Raw genomic sequence first — 13,655 nt, forward strand, 5'->3', positions numbered from 1 at the left:
CGCCATGATTGTCGGCTTTTGGTAAGGTGCTTCAACTGCTCCTACAATTTTCTGAGAAACTTGAACTCCTCCTTCACGGTTGCACGCCACGTAGTTTTAAGGCAAACCGCCCGCCGGACATTCTACTATAGTGCGCCATTACATGGCATAACTCGCAATGGAATTGTTGACCTTTTTCAATGTATTACCTATCCACTTTTCTAATCAAAACGTCCACGAGTATCTGGCCCGTACCCCGAAGAAGTTCCTCATTTGTTGTTGCTTCAGACCATGGTGTATGTACTGCTGAAAGCTTGAAGTCTTTGAGTAACAATAGAAGTCACTTTTCATGTGCTATTCCCCTATGGTAGCATTGAGAGAACATTGATCTGAACTTGATATTGGTTGAAACAGTTGTATTTTTAGAGTTTTGAAAAAAACAACGAATTTGGATTGGTGCTGGCATCGGCAGAAGCAAAGATTTCTAGATTGAGAAATTGGTCGACGCTCTCGATGTTCTGCCTATGAATGCTAAAAGGAAAAGTTCGATAGTCAGTTAGACTTTTATTTTGTTGGTGTTTATCTTCACTCCAACTCTTGTCTTCTTTTCCAGGTTCAGAACAATTTGATCATCATTAGCGTATTGGAGGTTTTTCAGGAAGGACCCCTCCATGTCCTCCGGACTAGGGTGCATTAAGGACTTCAAGTTCTTCCAAGTTTTGTTTACCTCGATTCAGTACATGATATTTTGCACCATCTTATATAGATATTAGTTTTCCAGAAATGTCCCTCTTGCGCAGAACATTCTAGATACACTGTCGAACCGAAAGTCTATTCGAAATCGATGAATAGTAACTGAAGCAGATCCAAAGGTGTAGATGTGCAGGAGGATCAAGGGCGGAAACCAACCTGCCCTTTGTCGATCAAGTTTTCGAGGTGTTTTCTAATGCGTTCCAGGATTATTTTACCTATTATTTTCTCAACAGCAGGAAATACCTCTCAAGTATCTCACACAATACGGCTGCTTCCTTTTACCGCAATCGAATGAATGGAAATATTAGCAGAAGAGACCATCAAGTCAGAGGTCTTGCATCACTTAAGTGCATTGATGGCCGAGATTATTTCACTTTTTGTTTCAGGAATAGTCCCTATCCGCATCTTACGGCGACTAGCTATTTGATTCGCAAGAGGCGAAACTTCATCAGATTCTACGGTAGGGAGTTATGGTATATTTCTTCCACGTCTTAAGCTGTTTATAATCGTGGATGAAGAGTCCATCGTTAACGTCCTTGACAAGATCATTGAAAGAAGATCAACCACCTGCATTGATAAATTCTTATTTGTAACAGCGCGCGACACGCTGCACTTTCGCTTCCATATAGGAGGTTTAGCATATCACGTTCACCTCCATTTGTAGCTGCAATAAGGGTCTTCACTCTTCTATGTTCGTCGATCGTCTTCTAAGTTGCAGCCGTCAACCAGATGTTATGGCACTCCTTTGGAATGTGGCCAGCAACTTCACTTGCCTCAGAGGAAAGAGCACTGTTGATGGCGACCTCTAACGAGTTGTTTACGATGTCTGTCTTTCGGTCAGAAAGATAGTTCTCCCACTCAGGACCGACAGTCGGGTAACGTAAGCGGATTGTGTTGGGTTTTGAGGGTCGAGCTCCCCGACCCTTGTGAGTGTATGCAGACGCAATAAGTAAGAGAAGTCGATATCAGCGTCCGCTGTTGTCCGCCGTGTGACTAATTGTTGATTCTTCTAGCATTCGAGAAATTTATGATTTCCAGCATTGTTCATCGGCTCATAGATGGCCACGTTGGGTGAAAGGTGTGCGCATCCCTCTGGGATAAATCCGTTCGCTTAAAACGTCAATTCAATTCAAATAACGCATTTATAAAATCGAAATATAAATTGCTTTATACTATATATTTAATATTAGTTAATATAAAATTCTTGTCATTAAATATACTCTTTTCTCTTAATTTTATTTAGGTGTATTCATCATCTTTCCTCAGTAGTTTATATATATTGTTTCGATTGTTTGCATTTTGTTCTATTCCTTATTGTTTGTCGTATTTTTTATACATTTTTACACACTTTACTCTCCTCGTTTATTTCACTATAGTCGATTTTATTTTCTATATTTTCTCTCTCTCGTAAAAATCAAAATGGCGCGCTCTTTTTTTATATAAAAATATATTGATTATATTTATAATTAAATTTCTTTTTTACATACGTAATAGATCCTTCTCTAACCATTAATTAACATTTATCTATTTAAATATATTCCCTCTATATTGTTTTTCTCTTGCATTCATTTACGTTAATAATTGATATCAAACTGAGTGTTTATTCTAGAATGCTTCCCCTATGCCTAAACTTTACATATATTTTGCGGTCCATAAAAATTTGTCAAAAAATCTATTGCTGATTATGTTCGAGTAGAAATTTTTTGGAGTTTTCATAAAAATATCACAACTACGTTTTGGGGAATGTTAAAAATCAATTATTTAATAGAATATAGCGAGCTTTGCTCCTTATGAAAACGTTGTCTCTATCTTTTTTCTTCTAAATCAATTGTCGTCATAAATAATCTATTTATTGCTTTTATAATTATTTTTATCATTAAAAACTAAACTGACAAAACTCGATGAAAACTCAACAACTTGGAATGTTCTAATTTTTCGTAATAAGATTAATAATGACAATAAAAACAAACTAACAGTATGCTTCAGGTAATGGAATATTGCAGCACGTTTGGTTTGCTTTGGAATGTTTTCGAGCTACTTTGTGGCCGACATGTTCCGCGAGTGCGTCGGGATCCTTTTCGTCTTCTAATAGCTGCACGGAAATCAATGCAATATTTGCCTGATGCATAATGTCAATATTTTCAAAAACATTACTTTTAATTTCCATTTTAAAAGTAGTCTTCTTTACAAAGAACATAAGTGGCTAACGTACAATAGAATATAATAATAAGCAAAAAAGTTTATAAACATTTAATATCAGCATTCAGACTTATCTTCTTCGACGAGATGTTGGGTATCCTTGCCAGTATCTGCCGAGGGGTCGAGTTTTCTGGTACGTAATTGAAGTTGCGGTGATGACTTATGGGTTATACTGCTCGGCGCCAAAATTGCTGACACTGGCTCCGTGAACGGACCAACAGCTTGAACTGGCTTTGTTTTCGGACCATCTGAGGAAACTTCATAAACGCCTGTAAGTATTAACCGAGGCTTTGAGTAAATAATATGACATCCTTCCTGAATTTGGCCTTACCTGATCCATTTCCTAAACTGGGATCAGTTGTCGTCCCGGATTGTACAGCATCGTACATTGGATTAGCGAAATCGCGCTGTTTTCCACTGTTCACTGTTTGCAGGTTGTATCCATCCGTAGGTGATATGGATTCAGTTGGTGCTGGTGGTGGCGGTGCGTTGGGGAAAACGGGGGAGTTGAATTCCACGTTGGTTCCATGACGGAATGTGACGCTTTGAGATGAGGTTAAGGAGCTTAGTCGTGCCATCTTTCCGCTGTAAAGACATTAATGTTACTCATTTGCTCCACATTTTCTATATAAAATGTTAGTTAACTTACAATGGCCTCTTTCGTATCACATACCACACTCCACCGGCAGCTAAGAGCACGAGAAGTATAACCATAATAGGAACAACAACAGCCGCAACATTTGAACCTGATGGTCCATATGTATGGCCCAAAACTTGTTCACATCGTTCACCAGTGAAGCTAGGCAAGCAATCACACATCAAATTTCCGGAGTCGTCCTCTGTACAAAGTCCGGAATTTTCACAAGGACAAATTCGTGGTGCTGGACGAGGGCGTTCAGCTGCAGCATCACAAATAACATCAGCTGTAGAACGATGTGATTGTGGTGGTCCGGAATTATCTGGGCATGCGCATCGACGGCCTCCTGGTACCAACAGGCAGAGATGTGAGCAAACACTACTATAGCAAGGGTTCTTTAGAGAAGTGTTATAACGTTTTTCATGGTAAATCTTGATTCCGGATGGGTTTAGAAGATTGCTTTGTACAACGACTTGTACACCACGACCAAATTTATCCTGTCGAACAAGTTCACCGGTATCACGAGTTACCCAGTACAAATTAGATTCGAATATATCTAGAGAAACAGGATGTCGTAGTTGTTCTCCTTTGATTATTGCCTTACGATTTGTGCCATCTGGGCGCATAGATTCGATTGTATTGAGCTTTGTATCGACCCAGTATACAGTGTGATCCTGGGAGTAGTCAATTGTAATGCCTGCAGGGTGTCTGATAGCTTCAGTGATTAGAGGTCTGCGTTTTGAACCGTCCATCCAGGATACTTCAATTTTAGGAGCTGAACCAGCGTCAGCCCAGAACATACGGCCCAGCTGAGGATCAACTGCTATTGACGTGGGAATTTCTAAACCTGCACTGATAACTGCTCTTCTATATCTACCATCAGTTTTAGCGACCATTACGCGACCTCGAGGTTTCGAACCAGTACGATCCGTTTCGGTCCAGTAAAGGTTATCAGCAACCCAATCAACGGCAACTGCCGTTGGTTTAGAATTACCCTTCATGTTGAGATCCTGGGCATAGCCAATTTTAGCTTGTCCGTTTTGTGCGTTAGGCATATATGACCTTTTGATTGTTTTATCGTAGCTATCTGCCCAGAATATTATCTGGGATTCGGGATTGTAGTCGATAGCTTCAATTCGTTTTTCTGAGGCAATAATATCGAATTCATCCATTACTTTCAAATCCAAACCTCGAATTTCAGGACCATTTGCAAATATCAAAACTACATCGTCCTGTTCAGCCTTACAAACGCCTGACATTCCATCTGATAACCTAAAGCCAGGTCGGCAAGAACATTCGTACGTTCCATTCATATTAGTGCAAATGTGACTACAGGTGTGGGTTCTCGTTGCACATTCATCTATATCCGTACACCGTTTCCTATTATCTGCAGATATTATGTATCCCGGATAGCAAGCGCAAATATATCCTCCATCTGTGAGGTTCATGCAGTGATGTTCACAACCTCCCCGGTTCAGATCCGAACAAGTGTTGGAGTGGTGACAACCTAACTCATCAGAGCCGTCCCCGCAATCATCCGAAAAGTCGCAGACTTGATTCCTTTCAATGCAGTTTTTATTGGCGCATTGATATTGCATGTAAAGGTCGCATGGTTTCTGTTTACTGGCACATAGGGTCATATTGTTTTCATCTGATCCATCGCCGCAGTTGTCCACACCATCGCAAATTTGATATCGGGCTACACATCGATGATTTGCACATTGGAATCTCCGGAGTGTGTCGCAATTGAAATTGGAGCAAACAGACGGGGCTTCATCTGAATTATCACCACAATCATCAGTACCGTCACATAAATCGGCGGGTGATACGCATAGATTATTTGCACATTGGAATCTTGAATCAGGGCAGTATCTTCCTCCAGGGAATCGAGGTGGACAGTTAACTTCATCGGACATATCTCGACAGTCCCGGTCTCCGTCGCAGCGGAAATAGGCGGCAATGCAATGTCCTGAAGCGCATTGGAATGTTCCATTTTTGCATTCATAACCCTCACAATTAATTTCGTCTGTATTATCGCCGCAATCATCTTCATGGTCGCATCGCCAACGGGATGATATACATTTTCCGTTGGCACAGTGGAATTCCGATTCGGAACATTCACGATATCGTCCTTTGCACAGAGCTTCCATTTCATCGCTGCCATCACCACAATCGTCGGAAAAGTCACACATCCATTGCCTGTAAAGTAGAAAATCCAAATTTAATTATGTTTGAAATGAGAGTGGGTTCAGCAATTTGAATTTGATAGAAATTCAGAGGTTCATGGGCGGAAGGTGAAGGCACAGGTCTCAATCGTTGCCCCGGGTTTGAGTCTCGGTAGCGTCATGGATATCTGTACCTGTCCCGTTGATATAGATACATAGATATAATATATTACCTGCACAGCTTTAAGTGTGACAAAAATGAAGCTGAAGCATAGCTAGTCTCTTTGAAATGGGATGTAGAATAGGGGACATGTTCAGTATTTACAAAATTATGCATTATGCATTTCTGTATGAGACAATTATCTGGGAGGATCTACAAAATTGTTTATTCAATATGAGTCGGTAGAAGTTTACGTCGAAAGCAAGCATTTCGAGACAAAATGGAAAGGGAATACATATTTTGTCATTGAGACGGGTCCACAGTAGCCAAAATTTTGATTTTCATATGGTTGCCATAAATCACTAAGCGAGGCATGGCGCGTCAACTACACGCTGTTGCCATTGGTTTCTGGAACTGCCCCCTTGCTCAGTTTTCCGTAAAGTCTGCATTCTTCAAATAGGACGATCTACTCGCTGTCTACCCTGGGATAATAGGTTCCATTGCATGGCATCGAAATAGAGTTGTCACCCTTTGAGGAAGGAGGAAATGACAAAGCCTTCAATGAAAGGACACAACCTGTTCAGCTGCCTCGTTAACTCGTCTCCAGAGGATCTTGGTAGTTGACAGTTTTGCTTCCACAATCTCATATTTAGAGAAGAATTTAAGTTTCTGATAGACTGAAATTGAAAATGAATATCCTATAAAAGATATTGACTGACTTTAGACCAGGCCATTCTGTTATATATTTACATTAGCGGACTCTGGAAGAAAATATGAGGACATCTAGTTGAGAATAATAGATAATCACTTATTGGATATAAGGAAGATAGATCTGATGATATTAGGGGAAAAGCAAAAGGACACCGATTTGATAACATTTTAGCGAAAAATGCAATGCGATGCAAGTGAAAGACACAGTAAGCTTTTCGTTTTAAAACAAATTGTTCCAGATCGCCATAAGTATTAAATGCATGTCTTCTCCATAGGGTATTGACATAGTTTTTTCAGTCTTATTGTGCTTTAGTTTCATTATCGTCATAATAATCGTTGGCGCAAAAATCCAGTTGGATCAGGGCCTTCAAAAGTGTTAGAGCACTTCATTCAAAACCGTAATAGTACACTACCGGAATACAGTTCTCTATAGGAGGCAATGTGGTCAGCATTGCGTTTGCTCGAGATTATTACCCTGATTTGATTCGGGTACTCATTCACAGCTGAGTCGACTGGTATCTGACGTCAAATCACGATTGAAATCCCACTGCCACCGGCGAGATTTGAACCGCGACCTTCCGTACGACAGCGTTGTGCTCTAACCACTTAGCTATATGTATCGTCACACATACCATAATGCTGTGCAAAGAATCTAAACCCTCATCACCGATGACCGAACCTTACTAACTGTGAACATAAGCATCATTAGCCTCATATTGGACAAATGAAAAACTAACGCATGAGAAATACATAGATACCTCATTTAGCAAGGGCACAGGAACCGCGAGAGTGGCCAATTGATATTTAGTGTCACGGCACTCTTCGATGGACAGCAACGTGTTTTATCTGTATGTTAATGCTGCCGGAAGAATTTGGTAATCGCTATATTTTAAGGATTTGAGCAAGTTAAAGTACCTTCAAGTACCAATTCTATCGTCCGTCCATAGTTGTCCACAGAGTGGGATACTATCTTCGGTAATGCAGAATAATGGACAAGGGTTACGTTGACGATATTGTATTAATCTATAGCAGTAACATAAGGGCAAACACACGGTGGGGACAAGGAAAGCTACAAAATGTTCGATGGCTTCCAGGGAAAAGGGGTGCACCCCGAACCAATGACCAACAAGTACCTATGGGGCAGAAATTCAGGTAGACCGTACCAAACTTGGCAAAACTTCAAAGACTGTGTGTGTTTGTGTATCACTGTGATGATGGGAACATGGAACTCTTCCTGTTAATATACAGATATCGGTAATGAAGGAAATATTCAGAATGTCCAGGGGGAATCCACGAGGTGCAGAACTGCCTAAATCGCAAGAACCTTGGCATTCTTTCTAGGAGGTATTCTGGATTATCGATACTTAAGGATGCTATCCCTGGCAATAAAGTTTCATTTCGATAAGAAATTTGAAAAACGGTGGAGCAATAGAGTGGTATGGCAGAGCGTGGCAATGACCTATCGCTTAAACTGGTAACTAATTACTTCACATCTTGATGGGCTCCTGATACTAGAGGGAGGCGGCGCAGAGGTCTTCAAATCAATGGGTATACATACCAGTTTATTTGTGGTAAAAATATGTCCTAGATCTGCCTATTTTAAACTCTAAAGGGAATATATGCAAATATTGTGGTGCTAACCGAAAATCAGGTGACCATCAAGACAGTTAGCTTAACTAGGTGAACTACACCCTTTCATGAATAGAATAAGTCTGAATACTGTGGGCTCCAGGCCATAAAGGAATGGACGGTAATCACGCATCGCACTGGTCAGGAATGGAGTAGTCCAGAGTGCCCATAGGAAAATGTGAACCAATGCGCTCGTAGGATTGTTTAAACTTCACAAGAAGAGCCCTAACATCATAGTAAGAATACTCAAGAGTCATAGAAGGCTAAATTACACATTGGGGAAGTAAAATATATCTGTAGATTCTGTCACATGTCCAAGAACAGAGTCCGGCACTTGCACAAAGTAGATTAAAATACCTGGGAGAGCACTTAATACCAGACACAAGTCTAAACCACTCAGAAGTAGAAAACATCCTTAAATTCCTGTTGGGTATAAAACTAATACACTATACCATCCAAGAGGCACAGTAGTATTGGCCTTGATAGTAGATTTCACCTAACACCAGCATAAAGTGTCAAGCAGTTGGGCTCCGAAGATCTTACTTACTTTGGTGGTACACTGACCTACCGGAACGAAGAAAGATAAATACGATGACTTAAGGCAGATGTAAGAAGAGAAAACATTTTGACGAGGCTTTTCAAGCAAAAACTACTCTCTGAAAGAACAAAGATGAAAGCATAATCAGCAGTAGTGATGGAGGTCCTACTGCTCGTATTTCCTGAATCTTCCCAGTTTATCAGCAGTGACCCGGGAATTTTCTTTGTATCCACCGCATTCCTAAATTGATCCCCATGGAAGAGCTGGATAATGCTAACAAAATTATTGGCAGCGTGCTACCGGAACTCCTGAAAGGTGGAGTTGGCTGTGTGGTAAAGTATGCTGATTCAACAACTATGGAATGAAGAGAAATTATCCGACCATTGGTGTAAAAATGTCATTTACTCTATCTACAGAAAGAGAGAAGAAAAATAATTTTGGAGAAGAGTAGTCTTCTTTTGGAGAAGAGGAAAAACAACAATGAAAACCTGGTTAGCGGATATAACGCTGCTTTTAGGGCTAGGTATTTCTAGACTTTAAGCATGACAGGTTACGACAAAATTGACTGCTCAGCACCTTACGAAATATGGCTACAATATGGCATTCCATCGAAAATAGTTCAGCTCATAAAATGGCGATAGCTCAAATGCTAACTGTCCCATTTGTCATCCAAACAAGGTTGAGACAAGAAGAGTCTTTGGTCTCTATTTTTTAATTGAGCAGCAGCAGAAAATTGCCAATTGACACCAGCCGCTCTACAATTTAAGTTCGACCAGGTACCATACTTTGACGATAATAACGTCTTGTCCTGATCTTTTCTCGATGCAAAAGGGACGTTGGTAGTAATTCAATTATGTAGGGTAAATTTACTCAAAATTAAAGTTATGATGCAAGCCACTTAAGGGGTAAGGGTAAGGGTAGCCACTTAAGCACAATATTACTATTGATGAATAAAATTTTGAAAATATAGACCTAGAAAGTATTATGAGCTACTAAAGGACACAAATGTCGAAATAAAGACAAGAATCCAGCTGGCGAATAAAACTTATTGCTCGGTTCTATCCATTCTAAAATCAAAATGCTTACACAGGAAGACCAAGTTGAAACTTCGCCAAATTTTTTTCCCAAGCTCAGATAAAGGAGGAGTGTTTGAGGCAGCGTGAGGATAGTCAGTAATGCAAAAAATGCTGAGATCAGGAAAATAGATAAATAAAGTATAGCTCGAGTTACTCTATTACGCTAAATTCTACCTGAATTCTCTTGCTGACAGGTCCCGCGACAGGTTGACCAAGAAAGTGCATTCTACGACCTTAAAAGCAAAGATCGTTTTGAATTCAAAGAATAGGAAGATCAAGCTCCGCATGTACTAAATGATTATTAGACTTATACTATGTTATGGCAGCAAAGCATGGACTTTTACTCAAGTATTCATGAAAATATTGAATGCCTTTGACAGGTAGGTATTATGCAGAATTTGAAAAGCAGTTTGAATGGGAGATGAGTGGCGTAATAATGTGTTGAGCGAAATTTATGGAGAGCCAGAAGTTTTCACCACAATACGACTGCAAAGACTTTTTTTGGGCTCGTCATCTACAGCGTATCAACGACCGCAAAATATCCAAAAGGGTATTCAAACGATAAATTGATGGAAGGAAACCAATCGGAAAATCAAGGAAAAATAGGAAGATCCTTCCTATGTCACCGTTGAAACGTAATTACGGATAAGAAATTGGATTTCGTGGTCACTGAACCGAGACTCTCCGGTAGCAAATGTAGAGAAAAGCGAAGGTTTGAAGCAGGCGGTAGCGTTGGATAGAACAAGAAGAATTGTGAGACAAATCTCTATAAAAGTGCTGAAAGCCATTATCCTCCTATGAGAAGACAGAATGGAAACATCTGGATTGCGGGTTCTCTCGGGTCTCATAAGAGGGGAATTATCGCGATTACCTTTTGAGTATGCGCTTCAACTCCAGGTTGATTCAAGAAAGGGGCTATCAAGAAAGCTCTACTCCACAGGGTAACCTGGGTTTCCGTTTTTCCGGAACAGTTTTCCGAACGGGATCATTCAATTTTCCAAGGCCCCATGAGAATTGGCCCACATAATTCAGTTTTCTAATACGCACACAACTAGGAATGCATTTGTTTGTGTAGTACTTTTCAGTATCTAAGAGGATTCACTCTAATGTGATGCTGATATGAATGAAGTGCTCTAACACACTTCAAGGCCCTGATCCAATATGGATTGTTGCGCCAACGATTATTATTATTATGATATTCTAAGATGTTCCCGGCTGCAGTTAATTCATCCATAAAATGGAATAATTCTGACCCGCTAAAACGTTCCTTTCTGTTTTTTGTTTTGGGATATGTGGTATTCTAAGCCCACATCAACTTGATGTCAGGCCGGACCATATGGAGGGAAGGTTCCTCTCACTTCATTTGGTTCGTAGACCCCTTGTTTTAGGCTTAGCACCTGTATGCTTAGGTGGTTAGGGTTAGGTTCGTTTTCATCCGAAGAATTTGTTCATCCTCCACTTCCATCATCATTGCCAACATTTGGGGGGTTCCACCTGTCAGTGCAACTGAAGTCGAGGAGGTAATAGAACGGATGAAATCGGGGAAAGCAACAGACAATATCGCATCTGAGCTCTGGAAAGCGAAAAGCTGGGACCCAACACTGTGGCTCAGTGAATTCTTTAATCGGGTTATTGAGGAAGGTAGAATAGCATCTGACTGGCAAGAAAGTACCACAGTTCCAATATGGAAAAAGAAAGGTAGTCCAGCAGAAAGTTCAAATCACTGTCTGATCCAGTTATGGTATTTTCCCATGTCATCAAGATTTTTGAACGCATTCTTTATAACTGTATTCGCGAAATCGTAGAAATAACCGTGAATTAAGCCGGATTTGTCAAAAACTGCGGAACTAGTGACGCAATACACGCTGCGCGGTTACTCATGGAGAAACACCGTGCGAAGCATCGCCCTCTTTACGTTGCTTTCTGGTTCTAGAGAAAGCGTTTGACTGTGCGCCACACGAATTGATCTACGTTATGAAATCGCTTCACGCATCCACAACTGGTGTTCTTTGTGACCGACGTATCAATGAACGTCTTAAATCTAGAATTTATCAGAATGGCGTCCGTCCGGTCGCTCTCTATGGTTCTCAGTGTTGGGCGACTATAAAAGACAATGAACGGCGTCTTGCGGTATTAGGGGGGGGGGGGGGGGGGGGAGATGTTGCGTTGGACTAGTAACGTGATACTTTTTGATCGCATTCGAAATGAGGATATCCGCGATCGATATGGAGTTGCACCGATCGTGGAAAAATTGTGAGAGAGGTGTCTTCGATGGTATGATCAGTTTATTCGCGCTAACGAGAATTCACATGGCCAGATTGGTCTAAACATCGACGTGGATGGTAAGTAACCAAAAGCCCGGCCGAAACAACGGTGGCTTGACACGCTGGATGGGGATTTAAGAGCGTCGCGATTGCATCCAGATCAGGCATTTGATAGAATCAAATGGCGAAACCGATCACGACGAGCCGACCCCGCTTGTGAACGAGACAAAATCTGAAGAAAAAGTAGAAGTAGAAGAAGCTTGTATTCATTATTAGTTTTTGACAGCTGTGACGCCTGAAGCAGATGCAGGTGAAGTTTTTCGTTGTTTTCCAGGTCTTCCCGTGCACGCTTGAATGTGTAGCCTATCTCCACTTCAATTGGCTCTCTTTTTGTGTCACCAGATTTTCGATTGTTTTTTAACTGAATCCGTTCACCTTCCCGGTGTTGAGGAAGTACTCCATTTTCTTGTCGAAATTTGCCTTACTTAGCAGGATCATGTACATTCGGTGAATCATTGAGGATGGGTTATCATATAAACACGTGGGGCAGAACAGTAGAGGAGCAATTCAAGCTTCTTTGGAAGACCTGGAGGGAGCTTAAGAGGTTTTCAGTGAACCGACCGCGGTAGTTTGTAGGCGCTATGCACCGTTTAGGGGACTATATATAAGTAGCAGCTTTCAGCGAGGTCTATGGACTTAAGTACGAGTGGCAGTGAGGATTATCCGACATTTTACTACAATTAATGTTTTCTTAAGCTTTGAGGTTTTAAGGCATGGTTGCGTTCGTTCCGCACTGACAAGGGCGTCAATGGTAAAGAATCCGGCTTAAAATAGCTCAAAAAATAAACTTTTCAGAACATAGGTTCGGATAATCTTTAGTGGAACCCCGGTTATTTGTAACGAGAATTAAACTCGTTTTCTAATTTGTTTATTCTCATGCACCACTCAAGGTGCAATCAATAACCCGCCTAATATAATTATATATATCCTAACTCGTTTTTCCGATTGTTTTCAGCAAGTAAAGTACCAGCTCAAAAGTAATGATAATTTTAGTTCACTCACCGGTTATTTACAATATCCATGAGATAACTATAAGCATCATTTGCCACCAGAGAGCATACCATAAATCTATCTATTGGGAACAAAAATCAATTTGGAATATACATTTTACTTACTTTGGTATGCATCTGTTGTTGGCGCACTTGAAATCGGTATCTGACGAGCATTGTGGACAATTTTCTGGCAATTCATCACTATTATCGCGACAATCATCTTTTCCATCACAGAATAACCATTTTGGTATGCACCTATAATTAGATTGACCTGGGCAACGTTGCCACCCTGTTGTACAATTCCTCTGTCGGCACATGTAGGCGGGTTCATCGGAGTCATCACCACAGTCGTTGTCGAAATCACACATCCATAATTGTGGGATACATCGACCATTTTTGCAGCTGAATTCGGTTTCCGGGTCGCAGGCTCGTTTATCTGAATCGGCAAAAATAACACATTAATTGATGACTGGTCAATTAGAATATCATATT

The 13,655-nt window shown here is 40.7% G+C and overlaps 1 protein-coding gene across 1 annotated transcript in view; it reads right to left on the reverse strand.

Moving 5' to 3' along the window:
• Positions 1–1,873: 1,873 nt before the first annotated feature.
• The window catches only part of LOC119657358 (low-density lipoprotein receptor-related protein 2), a 392,732-nt gene continuing 380,950 nt past the window's right edge, over positions 1,874–13,655 (reverse strand). Inside the window, exons 13-16 of the mRNA XM_038064231.1 lie at positions 13,287–13,599; positions 3,581–5,767; positions 3,263–3,516; positions 1,874–3,200 (exon numbers count right to left, since the gene is read on the reverse strand). Coding sequence (XP_037920159.1) covers positions 2,989–3,200; positions 3,263–3,516; positions 3,581–5,767; positions 13,287–13,599 — 2,966 coding nt within the window. The 3' untranslated portion in view covers positions 1,874–2,988. The remainder of the gene's footprint in view (positions 3,201–3,262; positions 3,517–3,580; positions 5,768–13,286; positions 13,600–13,655) is intronic.

The sequence above is a fragment of the Hermetia illucens genome, chromosome 5, assembly GCF_905115235.1.
Source record: "Hermetia illucens chromosome 5, iHerIll2.2.curated.20191125, whole genome shotgun sequence".
NCBI lineage: Eukaryota > Metazoa > Arthropoda > Insecta > Diptera > Stratiomyidae > Hermetia > Hermetia illucens.